This window comes from Pezoporus wallicus, unplaced genomic scaffold, assembly GCF_028554395.1.
Source record: "Pezoporus wallicus isolate ANWC-B61680 ecotype Strahan unplaced genomic scaffold, APGP_CSIRO_Pwel_v1 contig_8819, whole genome shotgun sequence".
Lineage (NCBI taxonomy): Eukaryota > Metazoa > Chordata > Aves > Psittaciformes > Psittacidae > Pezoporus > Pezoporus wallicus.
The window spans coordinates 294,187-315,858 of record NW_026637548.1 but is presented as its reverse complement, the minus strand read 5'-3'; the positions used below and the strand labels follow the sequence as shown (position 1 = coordinate 315,858).

Genomic DNA, 21,672 nt, shown 5'->3' with positions numbered 1-21,672 from the left:
CAATTCTTCTGCAGGGAATTGGTGGTGGATTTCTGCAGTTGGGGTCTCCTGTTTGTGCAGCCATCTCCACACAGTGCCCATGTTCCCAAATTGTGTCCTTTTCCCTACTTCCAGGCCCACCCCTGCCCGCCTGTTCCCTTCAGGAGCCATCTGCTCCAAGTTGTTTGCCAGCAGCTAGAGCCGATGATGCATTTACACATCAACTCCACTAAAGGAGAGCAGAAACTCAGACAGTAAAATTCAGTGTTGCCAAAAGGGCTGTGCCTGGGGGGTGTGACCGGGCTGTGCTGCCTTCCCCATTTCCCTGTACTTGGTTTTCCCAAGTCCCGGCTGAGCGCAGGCCTTGCTGCTGCTCCTTCCCCATACGGACAACAGTCGTTCTTGGCTTGCTCAGCCGGCTGCACTGTGTGCTCTCCCCAAGCCCCTTCTCTTTGTTTATATCTAGATGATACCACAGTTGATAGCAGCTGAGAAGCTGCTTCCTGCCGATTCCAGACCCCACGTACACACGTGCCACTTCAGACCTGCCCGGCCTCTGCACGTGGAGGGCTTCCCCCTGGCAGCCCCACAGCCCTGCACCGGACCCTCCGAGCCTGCTGAACACAGGTTTGTGTGCACGGGAGGGAGACGGTGGCATTAGAACACGAGAGAGCCGCTTCAGGAACCCTGCACATGGGGACCGAGTGGTCCTTGAAGCTCCTTCCAGTCCAACAAGTGAGCAAATATCGATGCTCCCACCACCTGCAAGGGAAAAGCAAAGCAATTTCCAATCCTGGTTTGTAATAAGAACTCAACGTTCTGGCACAGTAAGAGGAGGAAGTTCTCAATGAGCCCTCACTGCCACAGGAGAGGCCGAGCACAACAGCCCAAGTTACTCATACTTTGCTACAGGACGTAGATCGATGTGGACCACAGGCCAGAGGAGCAGATCAGCAGTCAGCTGGGGTCAGGGCAGGGTGCAGTGTTCTAGCAAGTTCTTTCCCAACACCATCCTAGACCACGAGACTGAAGTACTGAGAGAACTCATGCTTTAATAGACACAGAAATCACAAAGGAAGAAGGCCAAATGCCTTAGCAATTTCAATAAAAATATGAAAATCTTTTTACATGGTAAATTTCATAATATAAAAAGTTTAATGCTGTCTGGAAACAGTTTTAATTTACAAAGAAAGTCCATATAGGCCAAAAATGGCTAACACTGCATACAAGGAGAGCAAGTGCTGAAGGGCTGCTGCTTGGCGCATCTCTGCTGACAGTCACCGTCCTCAATGTGCCTTGAAGGAGTCCTGCAGCCACAGGGCCACGTGTTGCACGCACCTCTGCAGCCTCTCTGGGCAGCACAACCCAAACCCAAACCCAAACCCAAACCCAAACCCAAACCCAAACCCACCACCAGCTGGCAGCCACCAGAGTCTCTTCACAGGTTCAGATACTTTTGTGCACCTGGATCTATGCTGCAACTTGAAGGAGATGTTCACGTAAGAAGTTTGACGTAGTAGAAGGAAACGTGGCCTAGAGTGATACACGTGGCTGTAGCACCCCTTCGATGCTGTCCCCTTGTTTAAGTAAGATGTGGTTAAATAGAAGGAAAATCGGTACCAGGCCAGAGTCCAGGCTAACCAACATCAAATTAAAGTGGATTTGGTCAGAGCTTGTTACTGTTCCCATTTAGTTGGAGCTAAAGACAGTCAATAAAAAGATCTGTAACCTCACACAGTAAAACATACAGGGCAAACCCAAACTAAAATAGATTCTACAGACTTGAGGAATGGTTGCATGTGGCAGGTTTAGTGTGAAAGTGGGTAACACCTAATTCTTATTGCTCACTGTATTAAGCAGTGTTGTCACTTGTACCATGCACAAATACAACATCAACAAACGCATTTAAACTCCACAGAAGGAATTCTAATACCAAACAGAGAACATGGTATTTCATTTCCTGAATTTCTCCACATATTGGGCAAACCTGATTAAATTCTTTTTTTCCTCACAAAGGGGTCATTTCTCATTCAGGGGGTGGAGGAGTGAGGCACGAGGTGTGGGAAGTGTCCCCAGCCATGAGTAAGCATGCACCTTCATGGCTCTCATCAAGCCAATGGAAGTGCCCTGTGCAAGTCCATGGAAACTCATTTCCCAAAGGACTTGTTCTAGTGACACTCACCTTCTACATTTATACACCAATTTCCCACATACTGAACGTCCTCTACATCTGAACCCTTCCCTGTTTCTAACGTTTCCCCCTCCCTAAAAACCCAGGGAACCATCCCTCCCCCCACCCCAATACACCTTTTTCTGAAAACTCTGAGCCAGTGTGAAACCCACTGGAACACGGGGGTGGCAACACGGAATTTCTACAGAGTAAAACGTCCTTTAGTTATGGAATTAGACTACAAGTAGAGAGGCTTATCTTATTTCTGGCATGTTATGCAGCACTACAGGGAATATTTGCTGTTGCTATGCACAAAAAGCTGCCCAATTCCATCCTGGGTGATCCTGGGATGCCATTTCACAACAGCTATGCTGGTTAGAAACAGAGCAGGTCATAGGAAGGCTCTGGGCAGTGCAGTGGCCACCACAGGGTCACTGCATGGGGGGCAGACGCTGCACCCATTATCCTAATTTTTCCTGCCAAGTGACAAAAAGATGGTATCTAGCACCAAACCATCACAGAGGGATGTAACATACAGACACGTAACTTGCATCACAGGCGCTGAACAGATTTACTCAGCTGTTTTGCTACACTGCATAATATGAGTAAATGAAAAACTACTCTTTGTCCTTCTGCACTGACACTTTTGTGATCACCCATCCCTTGTTAGCTACTGTAACAACACAGCCCTATATTCTTTGCCTTTAGTGCTTGTGTTAATTTCTTGCAATGACAAAAAGGAAAACATTCTCCCAAACCCAGTGGATTCTGGAACATACTCAAAGCAAGCACTTGATATATGCACTGTGAGTAACTGAGCCTACGTAATGTTATATTCCGGTATCAGAATTGAATCCTCTGTCCTGCTATCATGCTTTTCCTCCAAGATCCCTATCACAAAGGATCAGATCCATATTTTCAAGAAGAGCATCCAGACATGATAAGCGCAACAATTACCTGTGTCAGCAACGTGCCCCAGCACGTTTACAGAGCTGACTGCACTCACCATTCGGGTGGTCAGTCCCACAACCAGAGGCTGACTTAAGATCCAGCTAAACCTCAAGGCCTAATTAAAGCCTCACATCACCTCTGTGAGGTAGGTAGGTAAGTATTACTATCCCCATTTAGATAGAAAGGGAAGACGAGGCACGGAGAGGTGAAGTGATTAGGCTTCAGTCACTCAGCGAATTTTGGGAGTGCAGCATAGAACCCAAAAGCCTTGGTGATCCAGTGCTCCGACTTCATAGCACGCGGCCTGTGAAATTCTTGCTCCATCTCAGTGTGCAGGTGGCCGAGCTAACGCTGCCACCTGCCCACAGTCTTCAGTGCATGTAAGGTATCATTCTGAGTCTGGCTCCATCACTGCGTTCAACAGCTACTTCAAAGAAACAATCTCCACCTTGCCCCGCAACACCCAAACACCGCCTAGCCCAGGACAGCACGGTTCACACACACCACCCGGGGTGCTCTTGGCTCTCTTTTCTCCAGGGATCTGAGGGTGCACAGGTTCTGCCTACAGCCACTCTGCCTGCTGCCTCATGTACGTGCTTGGACTGCACCGACATCTGCTTAGACCCGCGTGCCTGCTCCAAAAGAAACTGGCTTCCACAGCAGGGAGGGGTTTGCAGACTCCCATGATGAGCTGTGGGGAATGATTTAGCAGGTCCAGCGAAGGATTTATTTGTCAGGTGATTTCTGAGTCACACACATTGATGTCACATTCCTGCCTACTAAATAAATAATGCTCTGAGCTTCAGTGTCTGGAACCCTCTCCTGTGCACGCTTTGCAGACGAAGACATTCGTGCTGCCCAAATACTTGCCAAGATGAACATTTCACCATCATAACGCTGTGAGCCAGAGATCAGAGCACTCAGAAAAACCAGAGCTCTTCTCTCTGACACACACACCCCACCTCCCACTGAGGCTCACCCTGCTCGCTATGCCCCAGACTTCTTTTTGAGCAGACCAACCAGCAAAATAGCACCTGAACGGTTTCCCCTCAGGAAAGGGTTACCTGAGATGCAGGTTTTAGAATGGGGCACTTCTGTCCTCTTGCCTTTGTTTCACCAGCCTCTAAATGATGCAAGAGAACTGCCAGTATCATGCTGCTACGGACTTTTACTGCCAGCAATTTCTCGTGCTTGGCTAACTTGGCAGAGATGTGGTTATGTTATCTTGTCCTCTCTGACAGCCTTCAAAAGCAATCAAATAAATGGCTTGTACTTCTCCAGGCAGAAGCCTGTGCATACTTTCTCTGTGGTATACACGAAGTTCTGCCTCCTCTCTGATCCCTGATATGTATAATTTCTGTGAAAAGGCCAGCTGTAATGCCTCCTGTTAGGTTAAGAAATACAAGTACGTGGCTTAAAAACTAGTGTTTTATGAACAGACAACTAGATTCATTGGACCTGTTGCTGCTAATACTGAACACTACATAGAACCTATTACCAAGTGAGTCTGGCCAAGGTCCTGATAAGGGAAACCAAAACCCATCTGTGTAGAGCCCGTGTTCCTGCACAGTGACAGACGGGGCCAATCTGTCACGTTCCTGTGCATTGCCAACTGCGGGTATGACCATGGCTTCGTAGATAATGGTTCTGTACTGATAAAGGCAAGTGGGCAGAAGCAGATACTTGAACAGATTGTGAGTCATCAGTTGGTACTCAAGAGATTTCAACATTTAGAGGAAGGAAAAAATCTTCCCGGTGACAGGAATTTATAACCATTCCCAGATGGCAGCCTCACGGGGCGCGTGGTGCCTGGAGCACTGCTGGGAGCTGGGGAGTGAGTCGGTGTCACTGCACCGGTGGTTTCAGAGCGCTTGTGTCCATTTGGAGGGTTCTTTTGTGGAGAAGCAGCTAGGTGTTGCCCAACGGACAGGTCCTTTAGTTCCAGCTTATCGACACTTTCTTCTTTGCTGTGCCGTGGAGATAAATTGAGCAAACTGAGGACATCTTTCTTAGAAGTCATTGTTCCAGGAGCCCCTCGCAGAATCTTTACAGGGCCAGGGGAGTGGTGGGGACTGCTTTGCCAGAACATCTTTAAGTTGTGAATTGCTTGCACTTTTTCATCAATGGCAGCCATTTTCAACTTGTCTATGTCTGGGGCATCAGCTGGACTTGAGCGAGCAGAACCAGCTGAGGAGTAAGAAAGAGCAGGAGATGGAGTGCTGCCACCCGGAGACTGATGCCCTGAGCTCGGAGAGATATTTCTGGGTGATTTAGAAATATGAGCACTGTAGGGAGAGCTGGGGTACTTGAGCTTGAAGTGAGGCTGCTCAGTTAACGACACATGTGAATCACAACTTGGAGATGGCTGCCCACTGTATTGGCCTGTGCCTTCTTTGTTTGACATCTCTGAAGTTGTGGGGCTGTTATAGCCAGAACTCACTTTCTGAAGGGATGAACTCCTTGTGGGAGGCTTTGGTTTCATTGCAAGAGGTGAAGACTGATTCTTCTGGCTAGAGCTGATGGGCCGACTGAACGCGCTGGTCTCTGAAGATCTGAATGCGGATGCACCCACTGGGCTGGGAGCCCCATCATCGGAATTGTTGCTCTTGCTTATCTGGCTGCTGCTCCTCTGAAGACGTTCAACAGCAATGAGGTGACTCTGAGTTTCCTCCAGGATTTTTTGGGCCAACTCCTGCGGATCAAGCTTTGGATTACTGTCCTCCTGGGATTTAACAGTGCTGTCAGTCTCAGTGCTAGACTGGTCAGATTCCCCAGTATCAGAACTTGCGAGTTTCCCAACCTTTTGGAAAGGTGAATTTGGACTGGGAATAAGAGTCATTTTAACAGGAGAATTTGGGGTACTTATGCTCCCTTTGGAGTTGACAGACTCTTTAATGCCTCCAGGCTGACCAGTTTTGGACTGTTTGTGATCAGGGGAAAACCTTGGTTTTATGTTTTCTTGGTAACTGGCCAAAGGCTCGTTGCTGATTATAGAAAAACCTTCATACTCTTCCTCATCTTTGCTGACTACAGTGCTGCTCTGTGGTGACAACTGGCTCTGTCCTGCAGACCTATGTGGATAGATGTTCTTGGGCTTCTCATAGTCCTGGCGTCCTCTGTGTCCCACACCATCTGCCATGCTCTCTGGCTTGGAAACAAAACTCATGGAAGAAGCAATGGAGCTCAGGCTATACACAGAAATGGCATCTGATGCAATGCTGTCTGGACAAGTAGGGGAGAATGGAGGGTTTTGATACTGGGGTATGGGGTTGGAAATAGACTGAGCAGAAGCCAGTGACTCTAGTGATGAGGAACTGTCCAGGCTAAGGCGCTTAGGCAGCTCCGTGGAATCTAAAATAGAAGAAAAGAAACATGTACAAACATGCCCCTAGACACACAGTAAAACCAACCAAACTTGTTAGAGGGAATGCTACAAAACGTACCCTCAGAGTCTGTGCTACTTCAGAAAACCCAACTGCTATGTAGGTGAGAAAAAAACTGCACAGCCCAAGAAATGCACAGGCAGGAACCTCAGTGCAGGCACCTGAGATGAAACTTGTCAATTCATTCTCATGTCACATCTCAAACCCAAGAGTTCTACATCCTCCAGCTGCTAGACTCTAATTCCAGCTCTGGCCTCAGCCAAATCTTAGTGCTTGTTTCCCATATAAAAACCACATTTGCTGTTGCATGAGCTATGGTCTGTAGGACACGTGTGTGATCTCTGCAAAAGGCAAGAGTGTGAGGTTTCTCTAGAAGCCACTCTGATCAAATCGTCAGACAACATAGGAGACACAACGACTGTAAGCAGCTTTACCAAAAAGTGCCAGCAAGGATTGTAGGGCAAAGTGCATGGTCCTCCTGTTAGCTTGTTTCCCAGTTTTCAGAATCACCTCCTCCTGGCCAACTTCACAAAGGTCAAAACCTGTAGAGGAACATGAAGCAGAAAATAACCTCAGAAAGACCCAGCGTCTTAAACAAGTGTAAACCCATTTGTAACACAGATGGATCAAACAGAGCTGAGATCCTGCAGTGTCCTGGAATGATGACACTGTGCTGCAATTTACACTTTGTGGGTTTGTTTTTATTACCATTTATTACTATTTAGCACTTCTCCAGCAGGTGCTGGGAGCTTTATAGTGCTGGACTGTGAACACATACACATGAGCGCTCCTGTCCAAACTGACAGACAACATACACTACTATTTTTTAACTTGAAAATTATTTGGAATCACTGGGGAATGACATACAGGGGACAGTGTCCCCCATGCCCCCACCATTCATCAATCCAAAGCTTTCTCACAGAAACCGGTCTGGAGAAGATTGCAGGCCTTGGAATTTGGCAAACAAAGGCTGGGCTGCAGGAGGCATGGCTGTGTGTAAGAAATGATGCCTGGCTTCTACAAGCTCCTCAAGCAGCCTTCTTGGATATCTCTTCCTGCCAATGCCTTTTTACTAACTCTAAGCAATGCCCAAACCAGAATAAAATCTAGTTTGCTATTTAGTTCTCATATGTCTTTCCTGCAGGATGTAGACCCTGGTACACAGCATCACCCTGGTATAACCTCCCCCTGCTGACTGCACAGGTTTCTCTGAGAAAGGAATGATTAGTTCACTTCAGGCAGAAGGCAAGAAGCAAGCTCAAAAGTATGTGTTAGGAACAAGAGGGGAACAGGATCCTGAAACAAAAATGGGTTAAACCAACTTGACGATACCAAGCTGCTCTCAGCCCTGAAATCCATGCTCTGCTGACTCGGGAGATGTTTTGGTGCATGAGAGAAAAACACCCCTTACCACTGGCCAGGCAGTGAGCGAGAGAGCCCTGTGGGTTTGAACTGAGATGGACCAAGCAGGCAGGGATGACACCCAGGGATGCAAGTACCGAAGAGCACCCAGATAAACAAATCTAAAGCTGTGAGTCTTATCACTAATTGAAGCCATCATATGAGACACTAGCAATAGTTCTATAGTTTTAAGAAGACAATGGAAAGAAGTGTTCTCCTACCTAGAGCTGCCAGGAACTCATGACAGCCGGGTAGCCTCCAGAGCTGGACACTGATGGAAACCTGGATTGGTGCAGAGGAGAAATCTTGCTCCTTCTCGCCTGCCTGAAGTTGAACCAGAACTTGATGCAGCTGAAGATAACAATACAAACATTAGCCATTGCTTACAATCACACCACTGCTTTTCTGACAGTCACAGCCCAGGCAATGCGCTGCAAACATCCCTTTCCCTGTACATCCATGTACATCCTGAACAGAACAGTGAGATGAAAAGGTCTGGCAGGGGGACAGTCTGGGGACAGCAACAATGGACAAACCTGAACAGCAGTAAAGGCAGGGACAGAACACGGGTGAGGGCTGGGGGAAGGGAGAGGGGGGGAAGTGTGCAGCCAGTGGAAATTGAGCAAGAAGGACAGGAGGAACATCTGTGAACTGAAAGAAAAGCAAAGAGATGCTTTGGGGCTGCTCACAGAAATATACTAAAGCCCATTCCATGACTGAGCCGTACTCCTTATGCAAGTCCCAGGAAACTCCTTCTCAGCGTTTAACTGGGCAGAGCAAGTCATATGAAACCATGGAAGACTTTCCTAATACCTCCATGGCCTCCAGGAAAGAAGTTTCTCAACTGTGCCCAAGGGACAGGAGTAGCAGAGTAGAAAGGAAACATGTTTATGAAGATCTGACACAAATTAAGGTGCCAGGATTCCGTATTATTCAAAAACACAGCCAGGGCAGGAAGGATGGAAAGTCATTAACAAGGGACCAGCTAACCTCAGGACCACCCATCTCTTACAACCCACACAAGCTTGCATGGTCTTTTTCCCACAGTAGGACATGGAGAAAATTCCAGGCCTAAAAGCAGGAACTCTGAAGCACAGGGAAATGGGTCTGCAGTGACTGAGGCATTCTACCCTGCACGGCTGTGGCATCCCCCAGTGTAATACTCACCATTCCCACCATATTTTTAACAGCCTTCGGGCAGCAGATAACAAGAAAGGAAAAGAGAGGAGAAAAGAAAGAAGACAGGTTATTCTGTGCTACACAATGCCCGTGATTGGGAGCCCTGCAGTGACACATCCACATGCAAACCAGCATCCTGACTGCAAGACGCTCTATCCATAGAAAGAAGGGAGCAATGGAAGTGGCCTGAGCTGTGAATCAGGAGTCCAACAGCATGGGAACAGGCAGCTGGAATCTGGGAGTGTCCAGATCACAACCGACTCCAACAGGCACACTCAGGCCAACCCATGTTCTGCCAGAAAGCTGAACATAAACCAAGCTCTTCTCTTATTCTCCCTGGGATACACTATTGGCAATCCCTAACTTTTCCTTGCACATGTGATGCTGCTGAAGTGCTCTCTTTGGTTCCTACCTTCTGCTTTGCACTACAGATAAGCATTTTCTATTCAGAGCAAAAGACCAGGGTCCCTGCCTTGCTGCTTCACAAATGCCAAGAGCTGCTCCCGTAGGACACCCATCACCCACACAGGACAAAGGGACTGCCAAAGGGACTGGACCGGCCACTGCTTGACCGGTCACCACGTTTTGGGTTTGAACAAAGTCTCCTCTCCTCTGGGACAGGCAGAGCTGGAGCTGCTCACATCGGAGCTGCAGAGAGCTGGGAGGGGAAGAAAGGCAGCAGTGGCAGCGAAAGGGAGGGCTCAGCTGAACCCCCCCCAGCCTGTAGCTGGATAACTCTGTGCAAAGGAAAATCTACCTGGGGCTTGGGCTACAGAGGAACATCTGCAAAACCAGAGCAACACCCGGCCAGCATTTACTGCATGGGGCAGCTCAGAAACCACGAGTTCTTTTGTTAGTTTTGTTCAGCGACCTGAATGCTCTTCCTTGGGTGATTAAATAATCTGAGGCAAGAAGGCAAATGTGAAGTAATCTCACGGACACTAACACATTTGGATTTATTGGAATGTTTTCTTCTGCTCATCACATCCCTTCAACTCTGAGCCTCCCTCTGGTGGCACTAAGGAAAATATAATCCTGTTATTGAATCACAGAAGTCTCAGGCACTGACAAAAAGAGCCAAGGCAAGAAAGCAAATGCCATGAAGGACAAGGCGTAAGAAATACCTTGTGCACTACTGCAGATCATAACGAGAAAACCTTTCCTTGAAGCAGACTCAGTGTCATGGATTGACAAAACAGGCCTCTTAGCGGGTAACAGCAAAGCTGGGGCTCTTGTTTTGTGTGTTGTGCAGACAGACAACACAACAGAATGAAGGGGAGAATTCTGAAGCTACAGAGATAATTCCAGCTACCCACCATGGAACTTCCCTAGAACGCTTCTGCATGGGGAAGGGGAAAAGAAAGGTGAGCTGTACCCCTATTTGCTCTGTGCAGTGTGCTCATGCAGTAGAGCAGGCAAATGATCAAGATAAATGTAATTTGAGGAGCAATTGGGACAGTAAGAGACATGTAATGGAAAGCCAGCCGGGCTGGTGGCACAGGGAAGGGTTAAGCTAGGCATGCTAGAGAGACTGGAGAGAGGGAGGAAGGTGAAGGAGATTGTGGGGAGCAGGGAGGAGTCCCACTGCCTTTCTCCTGAAGGCAGTGATCCCGTCAGCAGAGCTATGAGCATGCACACCAGGAGCAGCACAGGCTCAGCAAGTTTTCTGACAGACCTTGCATTGTCCAAAGTCACACAGTATCACAGTATCACAGTATGCTAGAGATTGGAAGGGATCTCAAAAGATGATCTAGTCCAATCCCCCTGCCGGAGCAGGAACACCTAGATAATGTTACACAGGAATGTGTCCAGGCGGGTTTTGAATGTCTCCAGGGAAGGAGACTCCACAACCTCCCTGGGCAGCCTGTTCCAGTGTTCCGTCACCCTCACTGAGAAGAAGTTTCTTCTCAAGTTTAAGTGGAACCTCTTGTGTTCCAGTTTGTACCCATTACCCCTTGTCCTATCATTGTTTGCCACCGAGTAGAGCCTGGCTCCATCCTCGTGACACTCCCCCTTTATATATTTATAGACACTTATAAGGTCACCCCTCAGTCTCCTCTTCTCCAAACTATAGAGACCCAGCTCCCTCAGTCTTTCCTCATAAGGGAGATGCTCCACTCCCTTAATCATCTTCGTTGCCCTGCGCTGGACTCTCTCCAGCAGCTCCCTGTCCTTCTTGAACTGAGGGGCCCAGAACTGGACACAATATTCCAGATGCGGTCTCACCAGGGCAGAGTAGAGGGGAAGGAGGACCTCTCTCGACCTACTAACCACCGTCCTTCTAATACACCCCAGGATGCCATTGGCCTTCTTAGCCACAAGGGCACAGTGTTGGCTCATGGTCATCCTGTCGTCCACTAGGACCCCCAGGTCCCTCTCCCCTACACTGCTCTCTAACAGGTCGTTCCCCAACCTATACTGGAACCTGGGGTTGTTCCTGCCCAGATGCAGGACTCTACACTTTCCCTTGTTATATTTCATCAAGTTACTTCCTGCCCAACTCTCCAGTACCTTGGGACTTTGGTAATTACAGTGGAGAAAGACCAGCCAACACGGGCCCTAGACAGGATGGCCAAATAGCAATTAGTGGTTCTGCCACTCATTTCCCATGTTTTGCTTTCCCCTCACTGCAGTAGGTATCATGTTTTCACTTCTGTCACTGAATGGGGAGGCTCAAGGCCATGCAGCCCAGTGGTATACCTGCATTTTTCTCTTCTGGACACAACTTCCATTCACACAAACAGGTAAGTTTGGAAATTCAACCCTGAGGTCTCATTGAGCTCTGGGTCAATCGATCAGGGCATAAACCATTCTGGGTGTTTCTGAGGAACCATTTGGAAACAGGTACTGGGGGAAAACTTCCCAACTCACCCTGTTGATAAGCTGTTCTCCTGTTTCTGAAGCTGTGATAAGCTTACAAAGTGCCTGAAGTGCAGGGTTAGGCAAACCTGAAAAACATCAGCAGAAACAGGGATTGTTCAGCATCTGTCTCTTGACTGCTAGACATGCAACAAACCTGAACAGAACTCAGACTCAGCTAATTCCTAAAATCTCTGCCCCACATCACTGACCAGAAGAGCAGCAATTTCCAGAAAGCAGAAGGTTTTCCCACTTTACATCTGATTATACATTTTCTGACTGAGAGCTGGGAGAACGGAATGGTCACTTCCATGTTTCTCAGATACTGGACCCAGGAGTAAGTGATTCCCATCTATGGCAAAATTTTCAGTAAGCACTGTCAGAACTTTTACCCTGCTAAATACTTCATTGATGTAAAACATCAGTGGTTTACAGCCTGCATCACAGGAAGGCAGGGGAAGGTTGATGTCTGCTTGGACAGAGCCCATGCTGGCCTGCGCTTACCTAGGAGGGACTGTATGGTGGTGCTGCACTGCTGCAGCCGGTCACCAGGGTCAGAGGTTGGGAAGAACACTGCTGCTGGCAGACCACTGGCTGGAGGGTCCAGCCGAAATCCTACCGCGGTGAGTAGTGCCTGCCAGCCTGGAATGCCACCCACTTTATTCTCCACACTTTGCTGGGAGGTATACATGGAGTTGTGCTGCCCGTTCTGGATTCGCTGCAACGATTTCTCCACCTTTGGGGCAAATACAGCATTAGGTTGTTTTAGAAGAGATTTTTGTTAACTGGCTCTTTCTACACAGCAAGAAGGCAGGAACAGCAGGTTGAGAGACAGCAAACACATGGTTGAACATGCCTGTCTTACACAGAAGGATGTTAGTGCTCTTGAAAACAGACTCCAGTAACTCGGCACTCACAGCTCTAAAATCACTGTGATGACTGTCAATGCTCTCTGGGATGCTGGGGAAGGTAATGCCACAGGAAGCTAAGTACCAGTTTGTCTGTGACAGTTTCCACTAAGCCTTGCACCTGAATTTCTCCCCAAAAGATCTCATGTTCAGATTTCCGTCTCTCGCAGCCACTTCTTATCACCAAGCAAGAGTCTGCAGCTACATGGTAAACAGCAGAGATGTGTGTCCACAAAACCCAGCAACTGGGAGCACTAGCAGTATTTGCAGGTTTTCCTCATCCTATGGATACTCCACATTCTTGTGGGATCACAGAAGACACGTTGGAAAGACAAGTATTAAAAGTCATGAAAGACTGTTCTAGCCATCTGGCAGTTTGGCTTCAGCCTGGCTGCTCCCCACAACAGGCTACTGGCACAGATGGGGATAAAAGTGCCTCTTGCCTTCCAAGCATGCAAAGAGGCAGCAGACACTGCTCTGCACTTCCATGCCTGCAATATTCAGAGCTAATTTCCTTTAGAAACAATTAACCCCAACGATTACCTCATTTCTAAAGCAGAGACCCACTTCAACAGCTAAAGCAAACTGGATGGGCCTGGGGAGGGTCTCGTCACAATACAATGCAAGACTTCACTTACTTTGCCTCTTTTTGCTCTGGACACTGAATCAGGTGTCCAAGTCTTCCCACACTGACCCAGAGTTTTCACAGGAGACTAATTTATGGTAAGGGAGAGGGACTGAATGTGCATATTCAAGTGGAAGTGGCTGCACATCATGGTGTTTCTCTTCCTATTCATGATTCACAGGTGCATATCCACAGGTAACATTATCTCACGGCTACATTGGCAATGCCCTTCACCATGCCTATGGTTTTCTTCCTCTTACCAGATGTAGCAGGACACGCAGAGCATCTCGTGCCCTGTCGGGGTGCTGCAGAATCTCAGTGAGGGCCTGTCCTACTAGTGAAGAAGGGCTGTTCAGCTTCATATCGCTCCCAATTAGCATGAAGCCTGCAGGATTCAGAGTAAGAGACAGTCAATCTCCTTTTGTTATGGACAATGTTCAAAACAGAAGCAATATCCTCCGCCCTCTCAGGCCAATGGTTCACTGCACTCAGCAGAGTGATACTCTTTTCCCAGAGCAGCTCCCTGCCCGGTCTCATAAACTGAACTTCCAGAAAGCTTCTAGATGCTTCTTACATGTCCCTCTCTATTAAATCAATAGTGTTTTCCTGTTCAAGCAAATGGAAAAACACTGTATTGTAGCTAAACTTGTCCTAGCATGCTCCAGGAGTCCTTTAAAGCAGGACTGAATTCTGGGAGAGCACAGGACACATGCTATTCCCAGCTACCTGGTGGCGCTGCTCCTTGATTAAATCAAACAATCTGGTGTAACAGCAACTAGAAACCTGTCTTGTCAAAAGCAGATTCTTCCTACCTGCCCAGTTGGATGGATGGGAGAACTGCTTGCTGCCCTGTACAGTTTTCATTGCTTCTCCAAGGGCTGCACTGGCTTTCATCCCATTTAAAAGGGAGGAATAGAAGGCATGCACAAACATTTTGGAAGCAGCCACAGGAACGGGCCAGAGTGACACTAGGACACACTGAGCCCCAGCAGCCAGGAATGCTCTTGTCAAACCAATGACTCCATCAGCAGTGACTTTGCTGTTGGATTCTTGGTAGGAGCCAAGAACCACTAATTTGACAGGAAGCCGCAGATCCAGGACATCAGCTGCTGTAAGCAGAAACTCCTGAAGAGGAGGGCAGTCCGAAATGCTCTCCACATCACTGGCATCATCCTGCATCCGAAGGGATTCTGGGATTGTGTAGGGATTCCCAAAAGAATTCTTGCTGCTGGCTGGAGTGCTGTCAGTGTTGGGTGTCAGGACCAAAGCAGCCAGTTTCCAGGAGACATGGGTTGCAAAATGGACACATTCTGCCTGAGTGAGGGCACTCATGACCCTCTCTTTAGTTGCAGCAGAGCCAACTAAGGGCTGGCAGCTGAGTAGCTCAGACACCATATATGCTTCCTCCTCTGCAGAGGGCATAGGTCCCCATAGCCACCTGTCCATAACTGCTGAAGGGAGCTTGGGATTTCCTATGACAGCTGCCATTGAGGTAGAACTGGAGTAAGCAGAAGTATTCTTCCTTGCATGGGACTACAGAGAGAAAGAAAAAATGGGGTTCAAAGATCTGTTTGTTATGGTGCTGGTAATGAAACAGCCTGTCTCTTTGGCTCTAAACAGGAGTCTGGTTGTCTTATGTAAAAAAACAACCCCTTTGTGTTTCTTTAGTTTCTTCCATTTAACTATTCCAAGGAACATCTGCTCTTGAGCCCAGTCAGGATTCCTATCCCAACATCTTGGGTGAACAGATAGGTAAGAATAGAAAGCAACAGCCTTAGCCCAGTCCCTTTGAGGGCTGTAGCAGACCTTACAGCATGAAGAAGATCCCAGCCCCCCACCTACTTCACAGCTGAGGTGCTCAACACTCTCACCAGGGCTGGGAGTGCCTCAGCAGGGCAACACATTTGGGGCTTCTGTTCCTGTGCCTGGCTGCTGCTTTTCTAGCACATGTAGGAACCTGCACCCCACAGGAGAGGTTCTATGAGAGTGAGGATTTATAAGGCAATGTCAGACCTTGGAGCTGGGATTCAGCGACTGGATGGATGGCACTGCAATGAGGCTGAAGCGCTCGTAGAGGTACTCATTGGAGGAACTGCCCTTCAGGAGAGCAAAAGGAATGAGGTACAGTTCTCCCTCCAGAACCAGGATCAGTTGGCGGTGGCGGCCAACAGGCCCACTGGAATGCATCAAACCCTAGAAAGAGGAGAGAGAGAATCACCTCAGTCCTTTCACTCCAACCAGTGCCCCACCTGTGCTTCCCAAGGTTTGACAATACCCACATCAGAATTACACTCCATGTGACCACAGATGTGACAGGTGAACCCACACTGGAGTGGACACGTCTCTACAGCTGGGCTGTGCTCACCTCTGCACAAACAACCCCACTGAGATGAACAAGCCCTGAGTGCACTGACAGGCTGCACAGACCCCGCACAGCAGCTCCTGCTACAGCACAAAACCACTGTGAACACCAACCACAGGTGTCTTGCCAGTATTACTACCATCTTATCCTTTGAAAGAGAATGTTTTTTCTGACACTGCATTTCAAACTAGCAGTCCCCTACATGGAACAAGTGGGGTTCACACCGTGATCCACCAGCACAGCATTCAAGGTCCCTGGCTTCCACCTTCCAACACAGCCTGTCTTACCCTCTGGGAAGACCAAGTGAAAACCACCACACTTCAGATACAATCCCCAAGCTGCCTATTCTTGCTTTCCCACATTGACAGGGAATTTTGGTAAGTGAATCTCTGTATTTGTCAGCACCAAAGGCTTACTCCTTCCATAGGTCCTATCAGTAAGTCGTAGAGTGCACGGAGTGGGGGTTTGGTGAAGGAAGTCTGCCTCCTTGGGAGGGATGATGTTCCATCCTTAACAGGAGACATGGTGCTGCTGAACAGACTGCTCACGCTCTGACAGCTCCTGCGGGCAAAAGGCAAGTGAGAGGTCAGCTGCAGAAATCTGAGGTCCACTGCAGGTTGTCTTGACTTTATAACAGACTTCATTCTCCCATTCAGCTTCATATCACAATGAACAACGACACTAATGGCAGGGTGAAGCAGCTGCAGACAGCATATTACATTGTTATGGAGCTTTTCTACAAACTCATGTGCCTGAAGTGATGTTCACAGTTGTTACTGCGTATGAATGTACAGCAGTTGTGTGCAGGCAAATGAGACCCATTAACAAGTGACTGCAATCACAGGAAGATTTGCACTTGGGTTGTGCACCAACTAATCTAGCATGGCACCAACAGGAGCTGTATCTACAGGTAAACAACAAGACGTGAAGATTATGCCTGCAGTTGCTGCCAGTGCTCTGAGAGAGCTGACCTGGAGCCCACTTCTGACATCCCCACACACCTCTGCATGGGCTCCTGGCATCACCAGCCACCAAACACCATCACTCTGGGGAGACTGAGATGGCTACAGAAAGTTACTGCCCTGCTGAGGCAATGACGCTGCCCCATTCTGGTGGCACTAATCCAGCAGCTGTGCTCCCCAGAAATGTTACCCTTGGCTTGGTGCCACAAACAACCATTTTATGGGAAAAGGATAACTTCCTAGAGTTTTAACAGGTGGGCCTTAAAGAAAGAGCGGAGCGGGAAATAAGACATCGCACAGTAATGGCAGTGCACATCCCTCTAGTCTACGCTGCGGGTCTAGAAGGGCAGGGACACCCCACTGCTCACCACCGAGCAGGGAGAGCCCCGGCCCAAGCAGAGCAGCCCAGCCCTGCCCTCCACTCGCGCAGCCATGTGCCAGCAGGCGGCACTCGCCGCCTCCCCTGCTGCCAACCCCGTGATTCACCGCAGGGAGCAGGGGCTTGATCCCCCCCATGCGCGGAGCCCCCTTCAGCTTGCTTTCACAGCCAAGCAGCTCCAGATTTATTCCTTCACCACTCGAACTGCTTTTTATTAGAGCAAAAGCAAGGGAGCATCATAAATCTTTCACATCTCTTCCCTGTGTGTTTGTGTACACAAAGAAGAATGAGAAAATCCATAGAAGGAGGACGGACAGAGATCTCTAGCAGGCAGCACAGAGCTGGGGCCCTGGCCAGCCCACTCCATCCTCCCAAGCCAGTGCAAACGATCAGGCTTGCCAACCTGATTTTGAGCGCAGGGGATTTCAGTGGGACAAGAGGGAGACTTGTCAATCTTTTGGACAAAAGCCCTTCTCCAGAGCGCCCGTGCTGGCTTCCCAGGTCCTGCACTGACCATTTCCACCCTGCTCTTGCAATGTACAGGGCTCCCCTGATTTCTGGGGCAGGAGAATCTCCCACTGGACAACTCTGCACAGCGTCTGCAGTGCTGCTTATTTAACCCTTTGTGTAAGGCAGCCTGACCTGCAGCAAGCAGAGGAAACAGCACAAACAGGGACTCAGGGCTGCAGCATGGATCAGCATTAACTCTGCTTCCACCCCTTGTCTGGGAAATGCAAGAACAAAGCAACGATCCCATGACAGCCTCAGAGAAAGGGGGAGAAAGCCCATGTCCTGCAAGCCTTGAGCTCACACTGATCTGGCCTAGCACCAGCTTTCCAAGGCCTGGCTCTGCTTGCCAAGATGAACGTGGCTGGGCCTGGGCAGGAAGAAGGGATTCACCCCAGCATCAGCACAGAGCTGCTCTGGCCTTAGCACCCATCAGGACGCTGGACAAGTCAAACACTACTCATGACCAAGCACAGCCACCCAGGAGGGCTGGGAGTCAGACTTAACTGCTGCAGTGGTCCAACAATGGACATCCATCAGGCCCGACCTTCTGCAAGCCTTCCTCAAAAAGACTTCCTAGAGATACAGCCCCAAGTCCACATTCAGGGCCTTGACACACTCCCAATACCGAGCTGTGGGAAGCTCCAGAAAGCATTCAGATATGAGCTCCCTGCAGATGCTTCCAAGGATCTGCAATTATCTCCAGAACCCACCAGTGGTTGCACAAAACCCACAGACCACCCAGCACTGTGCTTGTGTGGTCTGTATTTGGGCAGCTACAGCACTGCACCCTGGGTGGAAGCGAACCACACAGATAGGAGACACCCCAACGCTGCTGCCCTACCTGCCCTCCAGAGACCTTTCTTTATCCTGGGCCAGCCAGCACCCCTGGCACAGCTGGAAAGCTGCCCAGTGGGAAAGGACCTTGGTGTGTTGGTCTACAGATGGCTGAATATGAGCAGCTTGTGCCCAGGTGGCCAAGGGCAATGGCATCCTGGTCTGTATCAGTAATAGTGTGGCAGCAGGACCATGGCAGTGATTGCTCCCCCGTGCTGGGCACTGGTGAGGCTGCACCTCGAATCCTGTGTTCAGCTCTGGGCCCCTCACTTCAAAAGAGACATTGAGGTCCTGGAGCGGGGCCAGAGAAGGGCAATGGAGCTGGTGCAGGGCCTGGAGCACAAGTGTGATGGGGAAGGGCTGGGGTTCAGTCTGGAGAAGAGAAGGCTCAGGGGGGACCTGATCACTCCCTACAACTGCCTGACAGGAGGATGGAGCCAGGAGGGGCTGGGCTCTGCTCCCAAGGAACAAGGCATGGGACAAGAGGAAGTGGCCTCAAGCTGCACCAGGGCAGGTTTAGGTGGATATCAGGAACAGTTTCTTCCCCAGAGGGTGGCTCAGGCATTGGAACAGGCTGCCCAGGGCAGGGCTGGAGTCACCGTCCCTGGAGGTATTTAAAAAGATGTGTAGATGTGGCACTGAGGGACACGTAGGCTTGGCAGTGCTGGATTAATGGTCAGACTTGATCTTAAAAGGTCTTTTTCAACCTAAACAATTCTACATTGCTCCTTACCTCCCAGTTTACCTTTTACAAACTCTCACCATGCTGCACTGCAGTAACTGCCCTTAGGGAAGTGTATTTGACCCTTTGAACAGCACGAAGGCTGATTCTCGTGTTTTCTGCAGGTGCATGGGAAGAGGACAAACCGCATCCCCATGATGGTGGAGAGGCCATAGAAAAGGTGGGGGAAGTATATGCAGGTACAGGCAGTGGTCAAGTCCCTTGCTGGAGCAGAAGATGACTAGCAGGGAGGAAACCAGATTTTAACCTGGAAACCCAACAAAAGTCTAAGAGCTCTGAGGAGCTTAGAAAACGTAAGCTGCATAAGGCGTAAGCGACTGGGACTATCCTGGGGGGGCTATCAGTAGCATCCAAGGCTTAGGCAGCTATTGCCCAGTACTGAGACCACTGCAGCATCCCTTCAGTGCTTCTTTCTCCTCCAAAGCCCATGTCTTCTCAGAAGTTCCTTAAGCTAACTGCCAAACCCCCATGGTTTGGCTTTTCTAAGCAGAACTGCCCAAAAGATCTTACTATTTTCTGCTTACAAGCCAGGTTACCTGATGACAGCAGCCAGAGGGCACCCATCCCAAAACCAAGGGTTTCCTTTCAGTCACCCGCTTGTCGCCAGACATGGAGACTGGATGGCTCCAAACAGTCCCAGCATCTCCAGGGCCTCATTTTCTAACATGGGACCTTAACAGCATGTGCAGTTCCTGTGCGTGAGGGAACTTGCACTGGCCCCAAGCCATGAAAACTCCCTTGAGGATCTCCAATACTCAAGCACAAGATGTGAACATGCATTCAGGCCCCACATGAGGAATGCAGGGCCTGTCTTGGCAGTAGGAAAGACAAACTCTCATTCTCAGCTCCAAGCAGGCCCTACTTCTCTTCATCCCCTGCAGTGCAGAAGCCAAAGCAAACAGGCTCCATGCCTTCAATCCCTGCTTGCGAGCCACAGTTCTACCATCATCTGAAGCACTAAAGCAGCAACAATCCACTCAGCACTGACCTACAGCTACATGAACTCACTCCAGTACTAGCTGCAGAAAAAACATTGCACAGAGGAGGTGAGCTGGAGCATAAGGCTGCAAGATCAAATCTTGTGCTCTAACCATTCAATCCTGTTATTTAACCAAAGTCTAAGAGCACAGAAATGCTCCCATTTTATTTCTTAATCTGTTCTGCCATGTGCAAAACAGACGCGGCAATGAGCCCCTTGGTATGCCCCATCTGCAGGCAAAAGGTGGGCAGGCAGGCAGGTCATACAGCAGTGTCTTCTCATCCTCTTTCTTCATCTCAGTGCTCATGATGAGAGCATCAAGGACACGGTTGCTTCTAGTGCTCCTCCCAGCGCTTTTGTGAGGGTGCTTTTAGTTCAGTGCCCAAGCTGCCTCATCCCCGAGCTTCTCCTAAAAGCTGCAAACCAGTTACCTGACATGGCACCCGAGGTAAGCTCCTGGATGTGGGTTCAAGGGAATGCACTTAGCTCCTATGGAGCAGAAATATACAGATGCTGCATGGCTGACCTCTGCAGTGTTCCTGGGGATTAGCATTCCCTAAAGCAGAATCAGATCATACTTTCCCCTGTAATCAGAGGGTCATTCTCCTGTCCTTCTAAGCCTGAGGAGCTAGGAAAACATCTTGGCAATTCTGGGGATCTGCCTGCTTGATCCAAACCTCACAAGTACTCAACAGTTCAACATCAGTGCAGCAGCTCGAGCAGAAACGCATGTGGAGTCTGGGAAGAAAAATCAGGGCAATTGTTGGTGCCAACAGGCAGCTCCCAGTTTCACAGGGATGCTGTTACAGCTCACAAGCTCCAGCAATGGCTCACAGCACTGCAGGCTGATCACATTTCTTTTCCATCTGAGAAAAGCCTAGGGTATCCTGTGTTCCCAATCCATGCTGGAGCACAGATCCAACCAGAAACCCTGTGGTGCATCATGAACACAAAAGGACAGAAGGGAAAAGCCTACAGGCTCCTCTGCTCAGAAGCAGAGGGGGCTGCATGGTACTAACATACAGACCTTGCTCTTAAGAAAGATGCTTAATGCTCCCTTTACATCCACACTGTGAAGAATGGATGGTTACTGCAGCATGAAGGACAGTACCAGTTTGCTACTCAGTGCCCCTACAACTTGGGGCAATAGGGAGAGCAGGAGCAATGGCACTGGCTGCACCCTAAGCCTGCTATTTAGAGAAGCCCATCACCAAGACATGTCATTGTGCCTGCTGAACCCCACAATGCAGTGCTGTATTCTCACCTGTTCAAGAGGTTGTTCCTGCTGACCATCCGCAGAAAGCCAGTTGGGTCAGTCATTGCATTCAGCTTGTTATTCATCTCCTCAAACTGCTGGTCCATGATATCCCCAGCTTCGCTCTCGGTCTCACTGCTGGCACAGGCTCTGCAGGAGAACAGCAGGGTGAAGAACTCATTGATGCAAGACAG

The 21,672-nt window shown here is 49.2% G+C and overlaps 1 protein-coding gene across 7 annotated transcripts in view; it reads right to left on the bottom strand.

Annotated features, from left to right (window-relative positions):
• Positions 1–1,373: 1,373 nt before the first annotated feature.
• Positions 1,374–21,672, bottom strand: part of TTC28 (tetratricopeptide repeat domain 28) — a 122,690-nt gene continuing 102,391 nt past the window's right edge. For 6 of the 7 annotated variants that reach the window (XM_057406176.1, XM_057406179.1, XM_057406180.1 and 3 more), the window contains 11 exons: positions 21,488–21,628; positions 16,234–16,378; positions 15,469–15,648; positions 14,268–14,988; positions 13,716–13,840; positions 12,427–12,658; positions 11,935–12,011; positions 9,052–9,075; positions 8,106–8,235; positions 6,918–7,025; positions 1,374–6,451 (listed from right to left, as the gene is read on the bottom strand). In XM_057406176.1, the coding sequence (XP_057262159.1) occupies positions 4,824–6,451; positions 6,918–7,025; positions 8,106–8,235; positions 9,052–9,075; positions 11,935–12,011; positions 12,427–12,658; positions 13,716–13,840; positions 14,268–14,988; positions 15,469–15,648; positions 16,234–16,378; positions 21,488–21,628 (3,511 nt within the window). In that variant the 3' untranslated portion in view covers positions 1,374–4,823. The remainder of the gene's footprint in view (positions 6,452–6,917; positions 7,026–8,105; positions 8,236–9,051; positions 9,076–11,934; positions 12,012–12,426; positions 12,659–13,715; positions 13,841–14,267; positions 14,989–15,468; positions 15,649–16,233; positions 16,379–21,487; positions 21,629–21,672) is intronic. The other variant, XM_057406177.1, reaches the window with a different exon arrangement.